Source organism: Chelonus insularis, unplaced genomic scaffold, assembly GCF_013357705.1.
Source record: "Chelonus insularis isolate UGA/USDA-ARS -01 unplaced genomic scaffold, ASM1335770v1 contig_93_pilon, whole genome shotgun sequence".
Classification (NCBI taxonomy): Eukaryota; Metazoa; Arthropoda; class Insecta; order Hymenoptera; family Braconidae; genus Chelonus; species Chelonus insularis.
This window is the reverse complement of record NW_023276782.1, coordinates 1,637,467-1,664,958: the sequence shown is the minus strand read 5'-3', so window position 1 is coordinate 1,664,958 and position 27,492 is coordinate 1,637,467. Positions and strand designations below refer to the sequence as shown.

Sequence of the window (27,492 nt, the reverse complement as noted above, 5' to 3'; positions counted from 1 at the left end):
AATTATTATTGAGCCCTGTACGAAGTTCAAAATGAGCACGTGGCAGTCGGGTTATGTTATTATATATTCCGGGAGAATAGAGTGTTTGCAGTAAGAAATGACTATCAACGACATTATACATCCAAGTTAAATATACATATTATATTACATACTGTAGAGTATAGAAAGGGAATGATGATTTTGAGATTGCCGAGAGTCAACTCACCTGTTACGAAGTTGACGCGCAGTCACTTGGTTTGCGTACCTGAACGTATGAGGGACACACACTCACACAAGTTAATAAGTTAACACACAAACACAAATCGTGTCGTGAATTGAACAAGCCGCGTGGAGCACAGCAAACACGCACCCGCACGACACGGGGAAAAAAGTCGAACTGAAGGGGAGCAAGGAGTTGTCGGTGAATGGATACGGGGAGGAGGGATGCGCAGTGAGGGAGCAAGAGGGAGGGAGAGACGTCTGGAGGGAGGATGGACGGCGAACGGACTGAGTTGTCGAGCCAAGCGCTTAACTCAGCACACCCCGGGTCTTGGGGCGTAGTATCGGCGCCTATGGCTACAGATAAAGAGAAGGGGCCGACGTGGAGGGAGAAACTCAAGATATTTATGCAACCCTCTCAGCTAAAAATCCACGTACAACACACGCCGATAAGCCACATTATACTAATCCAATTCTTCGTTGATGAATATACATTTTTTATTTCCCCTGTAAAACATGTATATTATGTTCATTTTATATAGATGTAATACTTGAGATTAATATAACCCTTTGGGATCAAGAGATTACTACGATGAGCGCACACGTGTAAGCATTGAAGTCAACAAAACCACGTGAAAAATTATATCTGAATGATATTTTAATACTCCAATAAATGTATAAAATTACATATGGGGAAATAGTATAAAGGGGAACAAAATACGGAAACACATATGAGTCAAGAGAGAGAGAGTGAGAGAGAGCGAAAGAGAGAAGAGGCACCCGCGATTATTTTCAACCGAACGCTCCTCACCACTGCACAAACACATGCATCCATTACACACCCACAGACGCTCCTTGCTATCTTTCTCTTTTGCTCACGCATACTTGCTTAGGATATCACTTTCTCATTCCTTCACGCCCTCGTTCCTCGCGCCATCCCTATACATATACCCGGCTTTTCATTTCTCTTCTTTACTTACTCTTTGCTTCGCGCTCTCTTTTTTCCTCTAGCACTTCGGGTAATATCGATTCCGTGGTATGGAGCGCGGGGTAGCGCGCCCGATGGCAACGACCCTACACGGCCCGCACCGTGACACCGATGTCCAGAGAGCGCACGAGAATTTCTACTAGTCAGTATCCGTTTCATGATAAAACCAATCACGAAGTCATTGATAAATATAACAATAAATTCATTAATTACCAGGAAAATTTCCCGAGGGTATTTAATTTCATCAACAAATAATTAACCAATAACAAATGATCAGCCCTGAATTAACGTTATATACTGTTCGTCATCAACATTTACATGGATAAATGTACATGTCGTACATATTCACTCACACAAATATACACTGCCACCACCACTAACACCACCTTCTTCTCCTCCTCCTTGTTGAACGTCGCGCCGTGGTGCTGCTCCACCCCATATCCTTCTCACGTTCACGTTTTCGCTGATTTTCCCGAGTCGCGAATTATATTAAAATTAATTGGCACGCGAAAATCACCACAAAATCTCACTGTTGACACTTACCTTGGCATCTTATCCAGTGTTACGTTGTTGAACCCACGGTAGGGTTGGTGGACAGAGCCTGACTCTCGACGGGGACGTACGACTTTGCCAGTACGGAGCGCTAGGACGCCATGTCAGCAAGTCGAGACAGACTTCGGGGCAGACTCGGGCTACCTCGGCTGTTTAGAATTCATGATGCGCCACCACACGGCACCGACGGAATCTCGTCTACGCCCGTTCCTTTACACAGTTGTTATTTCGTTCAGCTCTACGTTCACCGCTTCTACGGTGAGCCAGCAACCATTCGTTCGCGCGCCCTCGTTCAACCGAACCACCGTCCGTCAGGGCACGTGATTCTGACAAAGACAAATAGATATCAATGACGAAGACAACACCACCGCCCCCTGAATTTCTCTTACTCCCTCTTGTTTTCCTCACCAACAAGATAGAAGAAGACAAAAGTCGAATGAGGAGCACCCCTGTTACTTGGTCTCACTCTCTCTCTCTCTCTTTTTCTCTCTTTCTTCTTCAACTCCTGACTCTACTTGCCCCTTCGATATGCTCTAGGGACGATCTTTCTCTTCAGGTTTCTGCGTGAATCTCACAACAGGGTTCTTTCTTTTTATTTATTTATTTTTTTTTCATTCTCCTGCAGACGTTCTTGCACGTGAAACCTCACCCTCGATCGCCCTCGAGACTAACCAACCATTTATTTTCGCTTCTTTGTTCTTCGCGGGATTCTAACAATTCTCTATTTTCTCCTCCCTCTTCTTCTTGAATCCTTTCTCGGCTTCGTTTTCTCCCTCCGGCGTCGAGCTTACCCTTCTCCTCACTCCCTCACGCCATCATACTTTACTTCTTCACATGTATAGTTCCCCCTCGCAACCACGACTTCCCTCCTATTCCTCAAGCGCCGTCGCCAACTCCCTTTGTATTGTAAGCGTCTTTTGCCCTCGATCTCACCAAACCGATCGCTCTGCATCGATCTGGATTATAATCTTAACTTTACAAGGGTTGCTAAGTCAATACAAATATACCTTTCTTTTGTTTTACATATAATAATATTCATGTTCTCTATATAAGATAGTTACGATGTGTTATGAAAAACAAAAAAAAACTCCAATAAAAAAAACTTGATTGATTTTGAGAAAAAAAGGAAAATCTATTGCGTCAGAAGTGTTATTAAAAATAAAATCATTCAAGGGAAATCCCGGTTTCAAAAGTGAGGACATGATTATGTTGATCACTTGGAAGAAGTAGTGAGAAGGGGCGAGAGGGCCAACGCGCAAAGTTCACTTTGAAAGAATGAGTAGGCGATGTTGAGTGGAGAGAGGTATGAGACGTAAGGAAAACTAGAATGATCTCATCCCTCAACATTCTTTCCATCAGGTTGTTTAAAGGAATAGAACCAAAAGGGATGAGGAAAAGAGAGAATGTAACCATCAAGGGCAGTGAGAACGATCGCGTGGTTTCAATTTTATATACATACACATCTCTGAATCCAACTGTGCATGTTTTTTTACTTATTTATTTATAAAAAATCATGTATGTATTAAATCAAAACGACTTACCAGTGCAGTAATCCTTGATCCTACTGTTGATATGTGTCAGAGCAAGGACAATCTACTGCTATTACACCTTGTATACTTCTATTTTTATTTATTTATTCTTCAACATTTTTCCATCAGTATTCTCATCAGATTTTCTTCCTCCCTCTGTCTGTATCAGTTAACGTTGTTGCCTCCACTCCCTGATTCTCTAATCCTTGTCCGCTTTATTCGCGCGCTGCAAACACGACTAGACTGTTTCCACCTTGACACGTTTACCCCGGCATGCGCATAGTTGTGCGTTCAACGCTTTGGTGTACCATGACAGTCCATTATTATTTACCAGTGTGTAGCCTTTTATGTTGAATATCATAAAATCTGATGTGACAAAGAAATAACAAAAAAAAAAAATAATCATAATCATAAAAAAAACAAATAATTACATGAGAAAATAATAATAAGTAATAATAGTGTTAATATAAATACAAACATTAAATAACTCTATGCAGACATATCCATGTTTAAACATATAAATTTGTTCAGCAACTGAATTGGCGCGCGTGCAAATTTCAAAAAGCCCGCGAAGCAGAACAAGTTCAAATAAACCAGCTTGAGTATGGCTTGACAACACAAAGTTGACTGTAAAGAAAATGGAGGGTGCAAAAGTTAAGAAAAAGGATCCAACGAAACTTTTCGGTCGACTGATAAAAAGCCTGGAGGCTGGCTACGACGAACGGACGAGCTGGAGACAAAAAAAAAGCGTTTGGAAGGGGAAGTAAAGAGAGAAAGATTAAACGAACAAGTGAGAAAGGAATAGAGCAGGGCGAGGACGACGACGGTATACGGGGAAGCCGCGAGCGTTGTGGCCCCTGAGGGGAGATAAGGGGGAATCTGGTGGCGAGTTCAGGGGAAGAAGTGCGCGGAGGTAGAGCGGACGGACGTGCCAGAGCAGTACGGGAGGGGCGCGTGATGTGGGTCGGGGTAAAGGGGAGAGCTGAGAGAGCCGATGATTTGACTCCTCTGGCTGCGCCGCTCTGTTCTGCCTGCTCTAGTGTCCTTGGTTTCGCTCTAGCAAGACTCGAGAGCGCTAGTTCTAACCACGGAACACACAACTTGGACTCTCGCGTGCACGCGCCCACGGATCTCCAGTACTGCATCACAGACACTTCCTCTCTCATGTTCTTCTTCATCTTTGCACCAACCAATACTACATAACCCTGATGAAAATTAAGTCGTCAGTTCACTCATCTTAAAACCAGCTAACAGCTTGCAGTAGTATTAGCATTCAAGTAGTAAAGATGCTGGAGTCTCTGGCAACTGTTGCCCCGTGTCTGAGTGTAGTCCTATAGAACGTTTTAAATCTGCTGTAACTACTGAAATTCACCAACTAATGTATATACAATAGGTATTCGAGTACATTTTAGTGGAAAAAGACTCGAGTCAGACATCAAAGTAAAGAGCTTATGCACGAAACAATAGCTCTTTGAATATTCAAATTCAGGGTGTGCATTACAGTTTCTTGTGTGACCCCTGTACTGATGGCTATGTTTTTTGTAATATCACGAAAAAAGGGTTGCATTACAGAAGTTCATGGAAATATAACATAGTTCAAGGAAGTGATAGAATAAAAGGAATAAGAGTAGTGGAATTGAAGTAATGGCTTCGCGCGTGTGGCCAGGGTGTCGTTGCGCTAGAAAATCAAAGAAGCACCGTATAAGAGAGAAGAGTACTGATGGGGGGAGGAGAGAGTCTGGTAAGAACAGGGCAAGGGACTGTTGAGAAGTACTACACGTGTCGCATTTCAGCGGGGTGTTGATCCCAAATAGCTTTTTCGACGTGACGTAATCCACATGAAAGGGTTGAGAAAGAGCCGGCCAATGAGGATACAGACAATAAAGCTAGAGCCCTTCTTTCCTCCTTGACTACTTTTTTATCATCTTCTTTCTCATCATTTTCGTCATCGCCATCATCATTGTCGTCATCTCTTAGACTTTTATTCTTTTTTTTTTTTTTTCTTTATATTCTTACCACGACTTCTTTTGGTTTTCTGATGTGTTTATACTCATGCAGGTCTGACTACCCGTTATGTGCACAGCACAACGATCCTTTCATTCGTCTCAAAACCCACTTGCGAGTATGCCGATATATACACTCGCAAACTCAACGATGCGCTGCTCGCATTCATTGTGTACACACGTGGCTCAACTCTTGATCATTTACTGCAGTAACTCGTCGTCTTTGCAGTTCATTCCTGTTGTGTTGACTTTTTCGTAGGTGGCAAGTAAGTTTCTGCTGACTAACGGTCAGCCAGTCAAGCAATAAGAGTACCTAGAGAAAATAGGAAAAGATCAACTATAGTAATAGTTTCTTTTTTTATCATTTTTTTACTTACTAGATTTCTTCCTTTCTTGGAGCGTTGCGCACGATTGCTTTAGCTAGGTTAAATTATTTCATTGAGACGTAGAATTCTCACTTGCGAGACGTATCAATTGCTTATATTGTTACAGTAGTTGTTGGGGGATGAGCATCAAGGAGCAGGTTGCAAGCGCGGAAGGCGGAAAGAAGCTGATTACCGGACACGGACAGCGATTGCAAGATAAGATCAACACAGAAGTCGTCGATCTCTTCTTATGGTGTGTCTTCCTTCTTTTAACTTATGATGTCAGGTATAATCTAATCTTTTGAGCTCAATGCAACTGACGTTTCTCTTTCTACCGTAAGTTTTCAAAGTCTTACAAGTACAGTACAGAAACTTTCTATGCGTGTATACGTACTCTGACATTATGAAGATTAGAAAAAAAAAGATAGAAAGAGAAAGAAAGATAGAAAAAAAGGGAGAGTAAATATAAACGCCCACTTGAAGACTTCACGCATTGCAACATCATCTACTGATGCCACACGATAACACTAGCCTGATATTCCAGTTATCTTCATATAATAATGATGTCCTTGTTTACTTTCTTGAGGGATATAAATTATTATCCTAATACAATCATTATTTATCTTCTTCATAATTATTTCTTTCTTCTGATATAAAACTTATATAGTTATTATTACTATTGCCATCTTTTTAAAGAACTTCTCTGTACGCTAAAGAGGACAATTGGAAGATTACTTGACTCGTGCGACTGCCACGCGTGCAATTTGCATATCCATTTGCATGCCCGTCGTCCCTCGAATCTTGTCCGGTCAGGTATCACTGAGACAAATGGACCACGTGCCTACATAGATTTTTATTTTAGAAATTGTGATACAATAAATTATCAATACTACAAAGGTATTTGTTTAATCTATACAAACTTACCTAAAAAAAGAAATAAGATATCTTATCAGTTATTTTATACTTTGTCACTTATTTAATGGTAATGTCAACGATCCTATTTCGTGACTATTTGCTTCTACAGTTGACCTTGTCACTTTTCCCTTCTGATCCTGCTAAAAAAGGGTCCTCTACTATGTAGACCTTAGCAAACATTTATAGAACCACAGAGCAAGAGATAATCGTGAGAAGAGGACAGATATTTCCCCTTTGGTGAGAAAACTTCACTCCTCTATACTTCAAATTGCTCTTTACTTTGTAACTATCATCTCAGTCTCTGATGTTCAAGATCTTCATTTTATGATGTTCAACCATCATGGCAAGAATACAGACTTCCTGGAAATTGTTAAGTCTATGGCGTAGATAAAAATGCCCATTAAACATAAATCTACTGGTAATTTTTGGCTTTTAATAAATCCTCCACGTGTGTTCGTTGTCTCTCATCTGCAAAAGTACAAAAAATAAAATTAAATTCTTGAGCGACAGTTGAAGAGATTCTCTCTAAATGTTTACACTTTTAACGAGAAAGAATGGTAATGGAGTAGACGAAGGTATTTTTTTTTTCTTTTAATACAAAAGAGAAGAGAATAAGTGAAACAAAAAAATTAAAATAAAAAAAGAGTTGGACAAAAAGAAGAGATTTGGTGGCAGGATAAAAAGAGTCCATGGTCGTATATGACCAGCCGCGTATAACGGCGTGCATACCATACTTAAACGTTAGGAAGGGGGTTGACTCTTGAGGGACATTGCTCCCTGACTCTCACTCGTCAACGTGCCACGTACTCCGGAAAACATATTTCCCATCATGCAATTTTCTCCCTGGATAAAAATAGTCTAGTCTACTTGATAATAAATAAATATGGAAAAAAAAAAATGATCTCCTAAGATATAATAGTCTTTTTCTTTATACAGAAAAATAACTTTGAAATTTGAATGATAAAAACAAGCTAACAATACTCCTACACTTGTATCATTGAATATAAAAAAACATATCCCAACAGGTGTCATTTTATCATCTACTTAAAATACGACAAAAGAATAAATCCATCCCTTAATTTTTTTTATATACATCTTTTCTTTGTACAAAACTTTAGTCTCCCTCTACGACAATTTTTTCCCTCCATGATAAATTCCTTTCTAATCTCGTCTTTCTCCCTCGACGTTCTTCAGTTTTTTTTTTGTCGTCTTTTTTTAGCCTTCTAGAAGCACACACCAGGGGAGAGTCTTCCCTTTCTATCTCATCTTTTTTCAGCCATCTCTTCGTCGAGTCATTCGCACCCCCAGAAAGGCTAACTCCAGCCGTTTCTAACCTAAGCTGGCACGTCGTGGTCTACCCTCATGCAGACGCTCTAACTCATCCCCACAACCCCTAGAAAGTGCTGTCAACGTAGAGACATAGACTCCTTTTTCCCTCTATAGTCTACGTATATTCTACATAAGTGTAATCACTTGTGTGTATATATAGACCGGGAGGTTATAGACGTAGTGTTTTTTGTATGCGTACATACGACATTTTCCATTACTGACACAGCGCACCACCGTCGACACATCCCTCTCCTCGAGGGGTCGTTGATCCCCCAAGGACAACGACCTTGCGTCTGCGGCACAGCCAACCGTTCGAACGGTTCTGGGTTCCCGGATTCCACCATTACCAATTGCCGTCTCTTTTCCACCGACACCTCTGTCTTTCCCTTTTCTCGCACCTCTCACCGTTCCTTACTTTTTATTTATTTTTTTTTTTTAATGATCCTGAGCTGCTCGGAACTATCTCACCGCCTCGCTGACTCCTTTTTCTCCAGACTTCCAAGCTCTATCTTTTATCTCGACGTTGAAGAGCCTGAAAAAAATATCAAGCTACAATGAATATTGTCTTTTCTCTTTTAGAGTATATTAAAAGTTATAAAGTGCGAAAACTTTTGTTCATGATAATAATAATAAAAAAAAAGGGTTATAATTTATGAATATAATGATTATCAGAATCTTAAAAATCATTTTAAAAAACTATGAAATATTCATGTAAAAGCTGCTATCGATATGCAAGACACGACCCCGACCCACATGCCCTCGTCGTCTGGCGCTTTCTCTCCCTTCGCTTTCCCCTACACTACTCTTTTTTATTTTTCTTCAACTTAACATATTTGCCTTATTCTTTACTGATTTAACCACCAGAATTGTACGCTTCATGAATTTATACAATAGTCGTTCAATGAATGAGAGGGGGACAAGATCTTGGGAAAATTTCTTTACAGGTTTTGTGTCCCTTCTAATCGTACTACTATAGACGTTAAAATACCTTTCAATTCATCTTTTGTGATACACCTGTTTATTAGTACCTTTTAACATAGCATCACTTTTCCCATTACAAAAGGTAGGTCGTTAAACCGTTAAATCGTCCTAAATATCCTCTTTTCCTTACAGAAACATCTCTAATACCGTAAGATTTTTTGAATACATTAGGAACATAAAATAATGAGTATCTAGCTGTTAAAACATATTATATATTTATATAGAGACGTATAATATTTTTTTAACTTTTCCTTCTTGGCTAATAAATGTCAAAAAGTCTTAGACAGCAACCTGTTTGTAAATAATATGAAACAGGCGCTTTTCCACGGGTGGGTAGTCTACTATGAGCATGTACATGGTAAGTCTGGCCTTATAATGCACATTGCGCGAAACCACCACACACATAAATATATATTCCAACATCAATACATTTGTACATACAAGCCTATGTAACACGGTGGAAACTAAAGTAGCGCTCGTAAAATGCGCGCATATCGCAAGCCAACCGCGTCTAGGTCTAGCATGCAGTGAGTAAATAACGCACCCGCGAGGGGACTACACACATAAGTGTAATCGTCTACACGCATGTTAAATACAGAATGACGCAATCATTTGAAGGGAAGGAATAACGTTGACCTACTAAATAAATTCATTCTGTTACTTCGTCGTTCGCCTTGCACACTGTCTTCTTCAATTATCGTGAGAAAAATTGACTCCGTAAAGAATACCAAGCTATTTTCCTACTGACCTAAAATAAAATTTTAAAAAAAGTAACGTTATTTATTTTTTGTTAATATCTTTCTTTTTTTTTTTTATTATACTTACATTATACTAGTTTGTTCGATTACATTGAGCAAAAAAAAGTAAAATCCTTGCTACTGTTACGTCAATTTCTTTACCGTAATCATTTTTTTATGACCACAAAATTTTTCCCAGTAGGGTTTGTTAAACACCGACAAAGAGAAATAACAGGTACATATACACTTTTTAGATTTACCCTATATAAGAAACACCATCGTCACGGCGTGGTGACTTCTGACGCGTGAATACGCCCTTTGTTCGTGATTCCAGACTGGTTTTTACTCACTCCATTCTACTGTAGTGGCCCTTAATCTTTCTCACTCAGTCTCCCTTGTGCACTGAAAGCACCTAAACACAGTAGGCGTGCAGGTATATAACTCTGTAACAGGTAAAGAAGGCCATTTCGATTTTGATTCGATTGTCAAGGGGCTCCTGAGACGGTTGAACAGGTACCTGAGACGTTATTTCTTCCCTCGAGGATCTATATAAGTCTGGTTCATAGAGGGTTAGTTGCAACATTTTTTACATCGTTAACATTGCGTGTGGCTTCTCTTCAGATTCACTCCCTCCTTTCCTCAAAAACACCTCCCGCTGTGGCTCAACATATATAGCGAGACGGGAGGGTTGCAACAGGTTGCTTCATTGCTTCGACGCCAGCCACGCATCGACGGTCCCCCAAATTACTGTTCGTAGTCGCCCCAAGGCCAGGGGACGATTGCCCTTCACTGCCCGCTGATCCTTCCCCTTTTTTCTTCATCATTCCTTTGCTCCCTTCGCTCGTGACTACTATCGTAAAGATGCAGTTACAGACAACAAAACGTGATCAAAGATGCAACAAACCCGCTGGCAATCTCCAATTTTCCTTTACAGCTCCCTTCTTACTATACAACTATAATACTTCTTTTTTCTTCTTATTTAATTCTCATTTTCAACGCTAATAACTACACCATCAATGTACCACTATAGTTGCTGATAATAATTAAATAAGGGCGGATAGCGGACTTTTAGTTAGCTTTGTTACTTTATCACATCCCCCATTAAATAATCACCCTCATCTTTGCACAATGAACCGTACATACATGGGGGTCCGATCAATGCTTATATAACTATCATCGTTTGCTACATAGTCTTTCTCTTTTTCTAGTCTATACACTCCTTGTGCACAACAACCTCTTAGCTTATTCTCGTCAGGCCAATTTTGTCCAACATCAAGAATCTCTCCTTGTAGCAGAAAAAAGAAAGATTGTTTTATGTAAAGCGCAATGAGGTCTACCCCAGGAATTCCTTACATAGCTCAAGGCTCCACCCTAAGATAAACAAAAAGACAAGAAAATTTCTCTCTTTTTCCCAGCGGTAAGCCTACTAAGTACTAGAGATTGTACATATATACATCTACATATATATATATAAATATAAAATAGTCTCGACGAAAACCTCGCCGTCGTCGTTGCGGTCGTGGATGTATAGTCTGACGTAATGTGGTGTGGGAGCGGCGCAACTCTTAGGGTCAACGGCCCCCACGTCGTCACGACTATTGTTCTTCATCAACCCCAGTCCGTCAGTACTCAACGGGAGTAACATTCTCACTGACAATGGGGTTTCTATTTGAATTTCTCCACGGATTTCAGTTAATTGGCTTCCGTTCCACTTCGTCAAGCTTCATTCATTCCATGATTGTACATTTTTTACTATTATACTTAACTGTGCAACCTGAAAATTAAACAAGTTGAATGATTTTACATGATCATCGTAGGGATTGATTTTTATATGGTTTTTATCATTTCTTGTGTAATACTTGTACATTACTTATGCATTATACCTTTATATGTTAAACTAGCAGAAGTATATTCTCCTTTAGTGTAGGTGGAGAAGAGCGAGGGTGGCTTTCCAAACATACTTGATACAGTAATATATTATGGTATTTCACTCTTAGAGTTGCGTATGCCACTCCGTAGGCGTTAGGATTTCGTAAACTTGGATGGAATATAAATTCCTGTTCATCCTACAGTAATAAAAAAAAATAAAACGGTTATTTTTATTCCATGTATTAGTGCTTGAAAAATAGGTCAAATTATTTTTACGATCCTCTTTTGAAATTTTTAACCTTTAAGCTTAAATGTAGAATTGACGTTTTATCAGTATTTTAAATCTCATCCTGAACATTTTATTATTATTTCTCGTCAGAATTTCTAACAAGTAGTACCTTATCATCATCACAGTCAAAGAGAATCAAAGCGTTGTTGATGAGAAGTTAAAGCTGGAGGGAATTTGTAAGATGAAGAAGAAGAGGAATAATAATAGTGAGGGCGTCGATGCATCAATCGAATTGTTGAATCACGAAATAAGTCTCCAGAAGAATTTTGCTGGGGCACCTTCAAGGAGTTAAGGCTTGTCGTTACCGTTAAGCTGACTTCCGCCTATACCCACCTACCTACCTACCTACCTACTTTCATCCTTAAACATCTTCACCAACTTGAGGAGTAGCGCATCAGGAAACATTTACAACTGTCCAATTCTATTTAACAATAATCCCAAAATCTGTTGTTTCAAATGATACCCAAACAATGGTTATACCCAAGATCATTATAATTGTATACCATCTAATCATCCTTAGCATCATTTGTCATCTTTTCTCTTTCAATCAGTGAAGGATCTAAAATAAACAAAAGTCATTAGTCTGGCTGGTATCATACTGAAACCTATAACATAAGCAAATAAATCATAGTCCTAGAAATGGTATGAATAAGAGAAAGGATGCTAGTAAACTATAGAGTGCATAGAGAGTGTGAATGTCTTGACTTTAATATTCTAAACGCAATACATGAAGGATGTATTTCCTGTAGATAGTTCGACACCCTTTTAGGTACTATGATCATCAGAAGGGGAACTCACCGCAGTGGCGTAAAGTGGGTTGACTCGGGAGACTCGTCTTCTCTTAGCTGTGTGCTCCGACACATACCCCTGCTCGTTCAACGACCCCACGCGTATACGCACGCATGTAAGCACGTGATGGAGAGTCAAGTAAGCAAGATAAAAGACGTAAGACTGAGACATAAAGTCGAGACTAAAGAAGACAGAAAAGAAATGTCTGAAACCCAGAAATGAGGACTTGGGTTAATTTTTATTATATTCATCTCTTCCAGCTTTTTTATACTACTATTGTATATATCTTTTAAATTATTACATACTTACAATCTACATTCACTCTGTTTCATCCCATATGTATAAATGTTGGATGTCCTCTAAACAACACCTGTGTCCAATGCTATTTGTATTTATTAATGCACCTGTATTTAAATTGTTCTGCCTACAAACAAAAAAATTATCATAAAAAATACTTCAAGGTATATACTTTCAGCTCCCATAATAACATTTTTCATCGATTTCTGATAGTATCATATTACTTTTGATATGAATAAAGAATCAGTTGTTGAGTTCTTGCCTCTTATCTATACCACGCAGTTTTCGACATCGATTTGTTTTATTTAAGTAACCGTCATATTAAATATGGACTGCAATCAATTTCACCCCAAGTATAAAAATACGTTAAACAACACTAGAAGATCCCTTGTAAGACAGGAAATGAAGTTGAATATCTTCCGGAAATCGTGACTTCCGCTAACTTCGCCCTTCTTTAAAGACTAATTCTTTCCCCTTGGCTGTTTAAATTTTATTCTAGCCCTGAGGAAAATTCTTTCTACCCTCACCTTATTGAAGAGGATATAAATTACCATTAATATATATTTAAAGCATGAGGACTCTTCAGTCGTTCTCAATTCGCCATCAGTCGTCGGGTAAAAAATGTGATGCTCATTGACTGAGACGCGCCCTATTCGAGTGACCCGCCACAAGCGATGTTCACTTGGCTAGAAAAGAGAAAGAAAGCAGTAATGAGAGACAGAGGTCGAACGGACGCTTGTGAGAAGAGGGGAAAAGTCGCCATGGATAAAGGAGGGAGAGATAGGGAGAGGCCTTGGGAGGGAGTAGAGTCGTGAGCTCCTTACAGTGCATTGCCTTTACCATCCTCTTCTTGTCCCCGTCACACCCCGTGCCCTCGGACAAATCGTGGATATGACGCGCTGGCTCTCTCGCGAGCACATCCGAGGATTCACCAAAGCAGCTTGCTACATATACCCACTCACTCATTTATCCACACTTTTCGTGCATGGAATATTCTGTTTTCTTGGGGAAGTTGTCATGCTTAATTGTAGTGGGACTTGAATGCACCCCGGGCCAATGTCGACACGAACCAACGTACTCCTTTCCATGAGCGGTGAAAGTCCAAGTCAAGACTTCAGGGTAACGGTATTATCCTCATTGCTCGACTCGTTTCTCTCTTGCCCTTAAGTTTGTTGGGAAAAAAAAACTTTTTATATTCTTAATATGCTTCTTCATTAGTGACTATTTGATAAAAATAGCCTGAAACTATTTGACTATCCTCTATCTCTATATCACATAAATACCATTATATGAACTTCAATGAATGATAAGCTAAAACAAAATTAAACAAAAAATTACTGTTACATTCGAGACTTACATTATTTACTGCTTTTTTTGTTTTAATTACTGTTCGGCATCTTCTAAATCTGTCATCGTTTCATGTATACTTTATAATGCATCAGTGCAGCCAAACTTTTTATATTTAAGGTTCAAACAAGCCAAAGCTATACAGGCTTTTTCCGCTCCTTATTTGTAAGTTTTTACGACCCTTGCTTTGAGTAGAATCCCTGAAAGAGGTCTTTCAGTTAAAAATTCCTCAGCGAATCCCTGTGGCTCTTTCTCGACCCCATTAAAGTCTATCATTAATGAACGCTCGTTGAAGTAACGATGGTTTCTTACCAAAGATAATAATCTGAAACTTTTCTTTCTCCATTATGTTTATTGTACCGAATATTATTAAATCATTATCTTCGATAAACTCACATGTCATTAATATTATCATTCAAAAATGCTTAGATGCCATTAAAGTTCACTAATAAAAAATATGCTTCAGATAAAAATTTTCGAATATAAACGCAGTTGTTGACGCTTTGTTATCCGCCATCTTGTAGTTGTGAAGTGAACTTCTGGCTACTATTTTTAACGAGTCCCGACATCTATTCTCCATATTGATAACTAACTGTAGTAACTGAAATTTTTGGAAACGTGTAAATAATCGTAAACAAAATATTCCTGACTTTCTTATTCATTTTTAGGTTATTATTGGTTTAGATTTTTTGTTACAAATCATATTTTTGTTTTATATTAGAGATCATTAAAGTTTTACACAATTTTTAAATACAGTTGCATGTTGTGATTAATTTTTATTCATTTTAAAATAATAATAATAACAATCATAAATACTAAAGATTATCTGTTGATAAAAATTTAGCAATCCTACCTCGACTGAGCAAATCGGAGGAAAAACAAGTTGGATTATACAGCAAATCACAATCTTACCGGAAGAGTTTATAGTTTATGGTCGTGATTAATTTGTTGGAAGTTATCTTGAGCAATTATATATTGTGTATTCGCTTTTTCGGCGCAAAGTTCGGATATTAGTGACGTTGACGAAACGTAGTTAGAGAAGATAGTGTAATGAATTGGTTATGTAGAAGAAACTAAGCTTAGGAGATTGAAAAGAAGAAATTCAATGAAATGGAGAGATCAAAAGTATTATTAGGAACTACCTTATGGTTTTTAATCCATTTTTTGGTTCATTTGGAACCACACAATACCGGTGTGTTTGGTTATGAAGTAACACATAAGGAGTATGTGAATTCTTTAAATAATGAGCAGGAGTTGGATAATTTTATCTTGAGAAGAACGAAGCGAAAGTCAATTGATACAGGCATGGAGCCACATACTTTTTTTGTTGATCCTAAATGTCGTGATGATCTTCGTCGATTATGTGGCGCTATGGACAATAATGATGACGATTTATTTATGTTAGAGTGTGTGCAAACATTCAAGGTAAATAATAATAAAAAATAAGATTCCATATGAAAATTTTTTTTCTTCATATTTATACAATTTCTTTAATGATAATTACTGATATTAATGGTTATTTTTTTTAGCCCAATGAAGTTTCTGCATTAGAAGATCGTTGTCAGCATTCGATCTGGACACAAATCACTAATTTAACCAAGAATGAAAACATTGAAAGGTTCATTAAAAAAGCTTGTGGTGACGGTATTGATGATCTTCAATGTTCTGCAGCAGAAAAAGAACCTGGTAGTTATTTAGCTTGTTTAATTGAAAAACGAGAAAATGTGAAGGATCAACAATGTTCAGAATATATACAGAGATTAGAGTGGATTGCTTTTAGTGATTTTAAAATCATTACTCCAATGGTGAATGATTGTCGGATGGATATTGATAAGTATCAATGTGGTAGAATACAACAAAACCAAGATATATCTCAAGGGCATATGTTAGCATGTCTTCAAGGTCATATTGAAGAGCTAAATTCCAAGTGTAGAAGAATTATTTTTAAGATATCTGAAAATCAAGCTGATAATATCAAGTTAGATCATCAATTATATATGGCTTGTATTCAAGATCATCTAAGATTTTGTTCAAGCATTCGTCCAGGACGTGGAAATGTATATAAATGTCTTATACAGCATCGGACAGATCGTGAAATGTCAAGACAATGTCAAGATCAATTAACGAGACGAGAGAAACTTATTGCTTCTGATTATAGAGTAAGTCGAGGTTTGGTTAGATCATGCAAAGATGACATTAAAAACTACCACTGTCGAAGACTTGTTTCTGATGATAAAGAAATTAGACTAGCCCAGATATTACTTTGTCTTGAGTCTGTGATGAAGAATGGCAGCAAAATTGATCCCGATTGTCAAAGAGAAATGTTTGATCATCGAAAAATGCTAATGGAAGATTATAGACTGTCTCCAGAAGTTGTAGATGATTGTTCAAAAGATATTTCTAAGTTATGCAATGGACTTGAAGCTGATGGACATACGATTCATTGTTTAATGGAACACGCAAAACCGAGAAAACGAAAAGCAAGAATTTCTACAGAGTGCCAAAGAGCTTTAGAATCTTTAGTTAAAAAAACGGATGCAGGTGAAGATTGGAGAGTTGATCCAATCCTTCGTGAAGCTTGTCAACCAGTTGTTGATTCGTCTTGTCGTGGTATTCGCGGAGGAAATGCCAGAGTTATTTATTGTCTTATGGAAAAAATTGGGACTGATAGAATGCTTGAAGCATGTGAAAATGCACTAATTCAAATACAATATTTTGTTGCAAGAGATTATAAACTTGATCCGCAATTATATAAAGCTTGTAAAGCTGATGCAGTTCAATTTTGTCATGCTAAGAGTGCTTGGGCTGACGATGGAAGTCAAATGGATCCTGAAAGAGGTCCTTTGGTATTACCATGTCTTTATAGATACGCTGATCATCCACAGAAAAATATTTCTTTAAGATCTGAATGTTTGGAAGAAATTCGAAGGATAATGAGACAAAGGGCTATAAGTGTAGATCTTCAACCCGAGATTGAAGAAGTATGTTTAAATGATCTAGCAACATATTGCTACGATAAAACAGCTAAGGGAGAAGAAATACTTTGTCTTCAAGATAATTTGGACAAGTTGAAAGAAAAATGTAAATCAGCTGTTAGTAATCTAACAGAAGACCAAGCAGAAAGAGTAGAGTTAAATCCTGTTATCATGTCAGCTTGTCAAAGAGTAATGGAAAAACATTGTGAAGATGTATTGAAATTCGGTAAAGACGAAGGTGATATGATGGAGTGTTTGATTGAACATAAAAGTGAATTAGATCGTTTTGATTACAAATGCAAAGCAGCTATTGAACATTTTCAACTTATCTCACTTCAAAATTATCATTTCACTTACAAATTTATGAAAGCATGTAAACCTCATGTTGATCATTGGTGTCATACAGCCACTACCACAGCCGAAGTTATTAAATGTCTTAGTTCTATTGTTCAAGAAGATATTATGAATGACAATCAGCACAGAGTGCTAAAAGACTGCCGAGCACAATTGAGAGCACAACTTTATCAACAACGAGAAAATATACATTTTGATGTTGCTCTTCAAGAGGCTTGTACTTTAGATATTCAAAAATTCTGTAATGGAGTTGATCCTGGAAATGCTCAGGTACTTATTAATTTTTTTTATTTACTACTATCATTTCATACTTTTTTTTTTTATAGGTTTTAGAATGTTTAGTTGCGAAAAAATCCAAATTATCAGATACATGTCATAAGCAGTTATTCAAAGTGAGACAACAAGACTTTCAAGATAGTTCTAGTGATTTCTTGTTGCTAAATACTTGCCGCTCAATGATTGGACAATTCTGCCATGATGATATTGATAAATCTAAAGCACTAGAGTGTTTGAAAAAATGGAAGGATGAACCAGCATTCGATGATAAGTGTAAGAATGTCGTATTGAAACGGATGATTGAACAAAATACGGATTATAGATTTAATGTAGCCTTGCAAGCAGCTTGCTCTCGAGATATCAATAGCCATTGCAAGGAAGTAAGTTAAAATACTTGATGATAAGATTTTTTTTTTATTACCGATACTGATGTATTTTTAAACTTATGACGTTGATAGCTATAAAAAATTATTATTTTATCACGTCAATTCCTTCTTAAAATCGATTAAGAAACTATTTTTGCAAAAGTTTTACAAAGAGTATTTTTTTTCTTATACCTCGGTTCAAACTTACTTCAAAGTTTGCTTACTGTTCTCAGGTTCCAAAGTGACGTATTCTATCCCGCATAAAAAGACAAAAAATTATTGATGCGCAAGCCCAGACAGGTGTTGTCTTTCTCTGTGAGAGAGGAACGTCACTTTTCCAACCTCAAAACAGATAACAAACTTTTATTTTAGACGATGACATGATAAAAAATAGTATGTTGGCCATGGGAGCAAAGTAGATATCCTTACCTGGGTGTTTGCCACTCTTGCCTTCGGCTTGGGATGCAATTTTACACCCAGGTCAGAATATCATACTTTGCTCCCTTGGTTAATAATGTACAATTATTCTTTTCTTAATTATTATCTTTTATTATAGGTTTTGAAACGTGAACCAATAGATCAAGAGCTTGAAGGAAAAGTCATTAGTTGTTTGAGGATTAAATTTAGAGAGGCCAAATTAACTAACAAGTGCATGAAACAAATGACTGTAATTCTTCGTCAAGCAGCTCTCAATTATCATTTGAATCCTTTACTTGCTACGTTATGCGCTCACGAGGTATAATAACTACACGACAACATGTTTTATTATCACTTTCTAACAAATGATATGTGATTAGTTTGATGACATTATTTTTTATTATTACAGATTGAGACAATTTGTCATGCTGATGATGATGATCCTGGAAAAGTTGAAGAATGTTTGAAAGTAGAATTTAATAATAACAATCCAGACATGAGAGAAGAATGTCGAGTAGAGATTGCTAATCTCATTGAAGAAGCTAAGGCTGATATCAATGTGGATCCATTACTTCAGAAAGCTTGTAGTGTAGATATTGCCAAGTATTGTAGTGATGTTGCACCAGGAAATGGAAGGCGTAGGTTTTTTGTTGTCTTACTGTTACTGAGTCTTGATAATAATTTAAAATTATTTTTATTATATATTTATTTATATTAATTTTTTCAGATATAATATGTCTTCAAACTGTCATGGAGGACATGAAAAGAAAACCTCTTCAACTAGACTGCTACAAAATGTTATCAGCAAGAATTGAAATGTTCAAAAATGCCGTTAAATTGCATTTCCCAAACACTTTTGGAGAATTGTATTCAACTGTAAATCAATCACCAGCCAGGAAATATTTCATGGTCGTATCATTGACGATGATTGGTGTGATCTTTATTGTTGGTCTATTTTGTGGTAGAGTTACTCGAAGAACGATGATGATGAAAAATAAATAAGGAAGAAAAGATGATAATTTAAACTATAAGTAATTTAAATTTTAAAATTAATTCAGTACAACACAGCACAATTGTTGAACTGATAGAATTTTTAGACTAATTTTTAGCTAAATTTGTAAAGATGGTATTCTTTACATTTTGAATTTTATACAATCATTCTGTTTTTATACAAATACATAAAATAAAAAAAAGGAAACTTGGAAGAGACTTTTAAATAATTTTATACGTCTTCCAATGTTTCAAAAAATATTGTTTTAAGTACCGTTGTATATTAGTTATAAGACCGTTTTTAATTATTATAATTAATTAAAATCTCTGAATAATTTCATTTTTTTGCACGGTTGACCAATTGTAAATGTTATAAAATAAGTGCATTTGATTCAATTAAAGAAATGTAAATAGAATTATATTTATCTTAGAAAAAAAAATAAAAACAATCTAGAAAGTGAATGGCTTTTATATGGTGTTTTATAATTAATTATAAAAGATGAATGAAAAATTCACGCGAGTGTAAACACAAAAGCTGTCCAAGCGATTACACATTACGTGCATGTTTTCATGATGTTTTAGATTTCGTTCTCGTAGCAGCAGTTGCAGCCAGTAGTTTCTAAATGCACCGCGTAACAGCGCGCACGTAGTTCTTTAGTGCGTTGAGAGAGGGAGAATGAAAGAGGTGCAGGAGAGAAGTCTGTTGGCAGTTGGGTTATCTTGAAGAGTTTGCTACCTTCACCCGGACTCGCATGGCCTTAGCAAACTGGTGATTTGAGATTTAGTGATGGTGATACGTTTTTTGTACTGTCAATAGCAGTTGTAAAATAAATTCAGTTGTTAATAATAAACATCAGCGTGAGATATAATTAGATAGGAAATGATAAAGCTGGTGATAAAAGCAAAGATGTCGCAGCGGACAAAAGAAAAAAAATAGAACGACTGTAAAAAAAGATTTATGTCGAACTTACGAGTGTGTGTAGTTGTGTCTGATGAATAAATCAGGTCGGACAATGGCCGTTGTGATAATAACATAGGTGTGGTTAAATTTTTTTTGTCAAAGTATATATGTATATGTTTTTTAGAGGAAGATAAATGAACTAAAAGAAGTGAACAAAAAGAAAGGGAAAATATTGAAACCGATGCTGCAGCCTCGTGGATGTATAAACATAATCGGGCTTGTCCCTCCAGCCTCATCATCTTCTCCCGGACGATCTCATAACAGCTGGCAAGAGGAGGAGGAAGAGGAGGAAGAACGTAAAAGACCACCAACATAAGTGTCTCGTGTGTGCGAAAGGGTAGAGAGTATTCCGTCTGAGTCTCCCCTCTCCAGACCCCCGTGGGTGCGCCGAAAGGGAGCAAAAACGCAACAACGCTGCCATTTTGGGCTGTTGGAAGCGGAACTCACAAGCTCTTTCTAACTGTGGCCTCTCGTGGCCCCTTCTCTGACGCCGGTCGGCACATTGGTGCCTCTTCGCGCCTAAGACACGCTTGTAAACGTTGGTGTTTGTGACGTCCGATTGCTCATTGGACGTCGTCAATTGAGCTTGCTAAGGCGACGCCGCTGTCCGTCAGTGTATTCGCGGCGTTTCGCGCGACAGCAATAGCGGGGGGAAGGAGTGGAGAGTTACAATTCAACGTGTGCTCGTGGTTACATTGGTGTGTAAGTGAATCTTGTGGTGCTCAACTATAGCTTTTGTGAGTATTGGTTTTAACAGTGGTTACATACACACACAAGTAGTGGCAGTAACTCTGCGCATCACGGAACTCACGATTGAGCTTAAGAAGGGACGACCAACAAATGTTTTAAATGGACGCATCGTCCATTATCACTCAAGTGTCACGGGATGACGAACGAGGCCACTTCAATAAAGGGAAAGGTATGTTGACAATGGGTGTGACGACACATGGGGACCAGCTACATCTCCGTAGTTTTCTATTTTATGTTCGCGGGAGGTGTTCACCAGATGCTGTGTAGAGTCTGCACCTGTTACAGGGGAAGGGGAAGTTGCTTTGCCTCGCCTAGCTTCACCTTGCTCTATCCACTTTTTCCCCCCGCATATCTTCTACTCCAACTACTTACTAACTCACTTTTCTTGAGAAACTAAGTGACTTCTGGCTATTTAAACTCTACCAATTTTCTTTGCCTTCACAGTGCCTATTACTTACTTTCGAACTCAGCTACCTATATATCTCTTTTCATTATTTACAATTCCTCACTTTTTCCCGTTACTTTCAAACAATTGAAATAATTACATTTCTACCAATTGTTTATGTATGTGATTGGAAACAAACGCAGCAAATAGGAAAAATGTAAACGTTAACTCATGCAAAACATTGTCATTAATTTTTTTCTTGGACAGTCGGAATGCGAACAACAATTTCAATGAAGCATATCGGGAAGGTTGATTAAAATTTTCTCTTTTTGTCATAGCACAATTACCGAGGGAAAATGAAGCATCTAGCAATAGGCCTCCAGATGGAAAAAAGCCACGAGGAAGAGGATTACTACGCTCTCTCCTCTGTTGTCTTGGCAGAGGCCGAGGTAGCAGCTCGAAAAGTTCAAAAACAAGTTCTCTCCAGGGTGAGGGCAGAGGTAGCCCATCTCCAGGAACACGATCATTTTTCTACCTTCCACCAGTTCGACATCAGGATATGCACAAAAAATGTATGGTGATTGATCTAGACGAAACATTGGTGCATAGCTCGTTTAAACCAATCAACAATGCTGACTTTGTTGTTCCTGTTGAAATTGATGGAACGGTGCATCAGGTGTATGTTTTGAAGAGGCCTTATGTTGATGAATTTTTGCAGAGAATGGGTGAACTTTATGAGTGTATTTTATTTACCGCGAGCCTTGCAAAAGTGAGTTTTATTCATTAATAAAGACAAAAAACTATTCATGTAATTTAAGTAATGATATCTATTTAATTATTAATATTTTAGTATGCGGATCCCGTGGCTGATTTGCTTGATAGATGGGGAGTTTTTAGAGCAAGATTATTCCGAGATTCGTGTGTTTTTCATCGTGGAAATTATGTCAAGGATTTAAATAAACTTGGTAGAGACCTTCAGCAGATTATCATTGTTGACAATAGCCCAGCAAGTTACATGTTTCACCCTGACAATGCGGTAAGAAATCAATCTAAACTATTTTCTTTTCTCTTTCTTGGTTATATTATTATTATCATCATCATCATCATCATCATCATCATCATCATACATCTAATGACCGTGTGCACTCTCTTTCCTCTGACATTATGGTATATTTTCATGGTCAGAGTAAATCAATATTCACAGAACAAGCTGCTGATGCGAAATAAACTCAAAACTACGTGTAAACTATTAACAGCAGCCAAGCATAATTCAAAAAAAAAGTTACAAGTCATTCTGAGTTGTGCTAAAAATATCCTAGTTAATTTTGTGATTGAGTAAAAACGTTAATTATAGATCAACGTTAATTATCGTTTTTCAAATTTTATGGCTAGACTTTGTAGAGGTTTCGATATTTTTCTTTATTTAGTAAATTAATTTTTTTCTTTTCCAGGTGCCAGTTGCTTCGTGGTTTGATGATATGACGGATTCAGAGTTGCTAGACCTCATTCCTTTTTTTGAAAAATTAAGCAACGTCGACAACATTTATACAGTGTTATGTAACAGTAATCATCCATATAATCACCTTACGATGAACCCCCAGGAAGGTTCGTGATGGCCTTCATCAAATCGTCGGTCATTCACATAGTACCGACGAACGTCCAATAACGCCGTCGAAGTAGAAACTTCTGTTTAAAAGACCACGAAATTGGTTCGATAAAAACAATTGTACTCTTCGTCTGGAGAGACGTTAAAGATTTGTCGACATTTTGAATTTTATCAGGTCATTTATGATTATGTCCTGCAATATTTTTATAGTAAGAGGACAATCGAAATGATTATATTAGGAAGAACTTAAATGAACTGCTGATGGCTTCCAAAAAGCAAACAATATTGTGATGAATTTAAAAATAATTTCAAGGTAGAATATCATGGACGTAATGGTTTTCTTTTTCTTTTTTTTGAAAAATATTTACACTAGATGAGTTAGATAGAAGTTGACCGAGCACGCAGTCTACATAGGTCAGTAGTGCGCGTGATCTTAAGTGATGAAGTCGAGGTCGATCGGCAAAGTTGAAGGGATAAAAAAAGATTACTACGTTTATTGTCGATCAGTGAAAAATATATATGGATAAAGGAATAAAAAGAAGCGATGCATATCACATTCTTTCTCTCTCCAGACAATGGCAAGGACACAGAATGATGAAGCTTTATATAACTAAATGATATCATTAATGAATTAAATTTTAATTAATCCCTTTCGAGCATTGATAGAAGTCAAAAACAAATATAACTGTCTCACGCTTCCTGAAGATTACTTTCATCTAGAGGAGCAACAATAAATCATCATATAGAGCTTGCCACATAGAAGATGATAACCATGCTTCGTGATATAACATAAATGAAGAAAAAGAGCCAATTGAATTTTATGAATATTCTATTGAGTAAAACAAACGGATCGTATAATTGTTATTACCCTTGCACCATTGCCACCTTCATTTAAAACGCTTCATGGGCGGTTATATTAATTGTCAAGGATTACGACATAAATCACTACTTGAATAATCGCTCACTTTGAGCAACTTGTCGTTGGTATATTTTTTTTTTATAATTCTCTTTCTCAGTCTCAATTACGATAAAAAGGACGAGAGAAAACGGACTGCCCTTTCAAATAGTTTTTCAAATTAATCTTGTGATTATTCGTGAGTTATTTCACGAAAATGAATTCCACAATCGATGAATGATAGTGTTTTTATCATCGAAATTGAATTTTAATTGGAAAGAGCACTTGTACTTAGTCGACGCTCGTTATTTCCAGTAACTCTTTGTGAAGGAACTGATCGATGTGACGCCAAAAAAAACAAAGTAACAAGATACACATAATTTATATATATATATATAAATATAAATGAATATTAATATACTATGTACTTCAGTGTAATAACTCTCGGTGATCAACAAATAACATTATTTCGACACCATCGATCCGTCCTACTATTACAACTACTACAGTCGCTGAGTATTCCCCCCTGTTAAGGATCCAGAGATGTTTTACGTCCTCTTCCTCAAATTATATGTTTGTTTGCTTGTTTGTTTTGTAATGCTCCTAATAAGAGCTATTAGGTTAATCGCCAGATTTTTATGTAGAATTGTTTACATATACGATTGCTATAATCGTCATTTCGTAATTTTTTACACTCGTGCGCACGTACGTTAGTCGTGTTCGTGAACAATTAGAAAAAAGAACATGAGGATTTAATTAAGGACCAGATGTTTGTGACAAATACAAAGAAAAATTTGTGTAATGATTTATATAAATAGAAAAAAAAATCACGCAAGATTTATCATAAACGTGGCATTTGCTGGGACTAAATGTGGAATGTAAAGCAAACTCGAAAGGAATACTAAAAAATTAAATGAGAAAGTAGAAATTAATAAATAATCAGTCGTAAATATTTTATTGGTATTAATTGACTGAGGCTCAATTCAAGTATGCCGCGTAAATATTGGTATTTTTTATGCAAATGACGAAAATAATTAATTAATTGGTGCTTCCGTAATTAAAAAAATTAATTAAAATTAATAAAAACTATTTAATACATTTACAATTCAACGACAGATGTCTCGGCTCTCTTCGTACTAGTTTCGTCGACGAATTTTTGTAATGATTATATGTACAATTGAAAAAAAAAATCATGTAAGTGCATACGATGATAATCAATTTGCGACAAAAATGAATGATTCCTTTATTAAATTTTTTTTTTAAATGATACAATTTAAATAGTGTATATTTTAAATCGTGCAACAAAGAGTGAGTGAGGATGAGTGAAAATGAATGAAAACAAAAAAAAACTATTAATGTAAATTTTGAAAAGATTTAAACAGAAACTAATATAGCTCAGCCAATTGAAAGTTTGCTTATTTGAATTGCATTTTACCATATTGGCTATCGTTATATGCATTATCACATATAAATAAATATATATATATATACATAAATGAAACGTACTTATAGGTGCGTTGAATGAACTAGGATCTTATGACGAAGATTTAAAAAATGCCGCAATGATTATTTGCAAGTACAAAGTTGTTACTTTTAGAGAGAAGTTATGACTTTTACAAGTCAATAACACGCGCAAGAAATAAAATATTAAAATGAAAAAAAAAAGAAAGCATAAAAAGAATTATAGAATTTAGAACGCGAGGAAGAGAAGAAAACAGTTACAGTGAATGAATGTAAAAGAAAATGTGTGTATATGTGTGATTAATTGATTTATGAATTAAAGATGAAGAAAAAAACTAATTAAATTTTAAGGATATGAGATATAGTAATTATTATTAAGATAAAATAACATAGCCGTTTTTAAATGAGAAACCTTAAACGACACTTGCGCATAGAGTCGAGAAATAAAAAATTTTTTATATGAAATCAATTTCATATTAAAACGATTTTTATTAATTCTTAAATTAAATATAAAAGAAGCCACAGATGCGAAAGTCATGGTAATCATGGAATAAATATAATGTGAGCACTCAAAAGAAATATATATATTGTACAAAATTTGTCACAAAATATGTAAAAAAAAAATCGAAAAAATTCATTTTAAAAACATAGCTAATAAGATGGAAAAAAAAAATATAAGAGAGGCAAATTTTTAAGCGGGATATTAGAGTGTTGAATATATCAGTATGCATGTAGTCATAATTAACAATATTGCCTTGATTTGTAAATAAACTTGAAACTTCCAACTAATAACCCTGTACTACAAATACTACGTCACTATCACATCACAAAGTTGTCAAATGTTGTTTATTTGTTTTTATATGAAAAAATTTATATTATAATTGTTTAGGTTATTTTATTTCTTATTTTATTTATATATCTTTTAGGCAATAAATGTTATAAGCGATTAAAGTCATTTTATATTTAAAAAAAAATACTACTTTGTGTTGTAATCAGTGATAAGACAATAGTTAAAAGAGAGTATGTATTTCCCATCCCCTCAGATCATGTCCAGTTTGCTCTGTGATTCTGTGTTTAATAAACAAAAAATATATACATGTATCTTTGATAATTTTGACGTTGTATATACTCTTTTTTACCTAAAAATTATTCATTAATCATAAAGTACCATCACATTTTCATATCTCATAGATAAAAATTAGAAAATTTTGTTTTGATAATTCTTGTTTATTACCGTTCTTCCTGGCTTTGTGCCGGAATGTTATTTAGGTCGATGTGTTCAACCATCATGTCTAAAAGTAATGAGGCATGACCTAAATACATTGGTTTACAGATTACCGATATCTTGACATTAATATTGTAAAAGTCAGGACCTAACGTTGACCTTTACCAGAAAAACTTTCAACATGTTTATTCATTGAAAATTATGTTAAGATATATTTCATAATGAATGAAAATCGGTTATAATTTTTAATTTTTTCCCATTTTTTATCATTTGCATGTTACAATAGTTTTATTTTAGTTCTAAATATTAATTTACAGCTAGTGCTGATTATGTTTTACCAGCCGTTATTGACAATGGTGAATGCAGGAATTGTGATTAATCACGAGGGAAATTCGAATGTCATGTAAAGATTAAAGTCAAGATATATATCGGAATATCCAATACGAAACATCTGTTGGTTTAAATCAGAGAGAATTCCAGATCATGATGGTTTAAAATCCTCTTTACAGTAGTTGCAACTAATTTATAATTGCTCAGCTGTGTCGTATTCATCATGAACACTGGAAAACTGTAGGGAACCAGATGTTGATACGGCCAGTTGTTACTTCACATCTTCCATACTGAAAAGGATCTGCTTAATATGG

General features: G+C 36.2%; 3 protein-coding genes and 2 long non-coding RNA genes across 11 annotated transcripts in view; 2 read left to right on the top strand and 3 right to left on the bottom strand.

Moving 5' to 3' along the window:
* The window catches only part of ttk (zinc finger and BTB domain-containing protein ttk), a 41,947-nt gene extending 30,957 nt beyond the window's left edge, over positions 1 to 10,990 (bottom strand). Inside the window, exons 1-7 of one of the 7 annotated variants that reach the window (XM_035092270.1) lie at positions 10,115 to 10,990; positions 9,686 to 10,040; positions 9,501 to 9,608; positions 8,079 to 8,411; positions 6,560 to 7,018; positions 6,371 to 6,476; positions 3,280 to 3,633 (exon numbers count right to left, since the gene is read on the bottom strand). The gene's annotated coding sequence lies outside the window, so the exon portion shown is untranslated. The other 6 variants (XM_035092266.1, XM_035092274.1, XM_035092273.1 and 3 more) reach the window with 6 other exon arrangements.
* Positions 10,991 to 11,170: 180 nt separating this feature from the next.
* LOC118072375 (uncharacterized) lies at positions 11,171 to 12,014 on the bottom strand. The gene is made up of 3 exons (XR_004691005.1): positions 11,865 to 12,014; positions 11,481 to 11,663; positions 11,171 to 11,371 (listed from the first exon to the last, which is right to left on the bottom strand). It is a non-coding gene; the product is annotated as an uncharacterized lncRNA (long non-coding RNA).
* Positions 12,015 to 12,140: 126 nt separating this feature from the next.
* Positions 12,141 to 14,499, bottom strand: LOC118072374 (uncharacterized). The gene is made up of 5 exons (XR_004691004.1): positions 13,666 to 14,499; positions 13,393 to 13,527; positions 12,854 to 12,968; positions 12,554 to 12,749; positions 12,141 to 12,314 (listed from the first exon to the last, which is right to left on the bottom strand). It is a non-coding gene; the product is annotated as an uncharacterized lncRNA (long non-coding RNA).
* A 434-nt stretch (positions 14,500 to 14,933) lies between these two features.
* Glg1 (golgi glycoprotein 1) lies at positions 14,934 to 19,877 on the top strand. Its single transcript, XM_035092189.1, has 6 exons — positions 14,934 to 15,613; positions 15,718 to 17,787; positions 17,844 to 18,173; positions 18,715 to 18,894; positions 18,985 to 19,213; positions 19,303 to 19,877. Exons 1-6 carry the CDS (start codon positions 15,299 to 15,301, stop codon positions 19,575 to 19,577), a joined length of 3,399 nt encoding a protein of 1,132 aa, XP_034948080.1. The 5' UTR covers positions 14,934 to 15,298; the 3' UTR covers positions 19,578 to 19,877.
* Positions 19,878 to 20,220: 343 nt separating this feature from the next.
* On the top strand, positions 20,221 to 26,734 carry hzg (herzog). The gene is made up of 4 exons (XM_035092062.1): positions 20,221 to 21,445; positions 22,000 to 22,430; positions 22,512 to 22,697; positions 23,113 to 26,734. The coding sequence occupies exons 1-4, from the start codon at positions 21,376 to 21,378 to the stop codon at positions 23,272 to 23,274; spliced, it is 849 nt and encodes a 282-aa protein (XP_034947953.1). The 5' UTR covers positions 20,221 to 21,375; the 3' UTR covers positions 23,275 to 26,734.
* Positions 26,735 to 27,492: the final 758 nt, after the last annotated feature.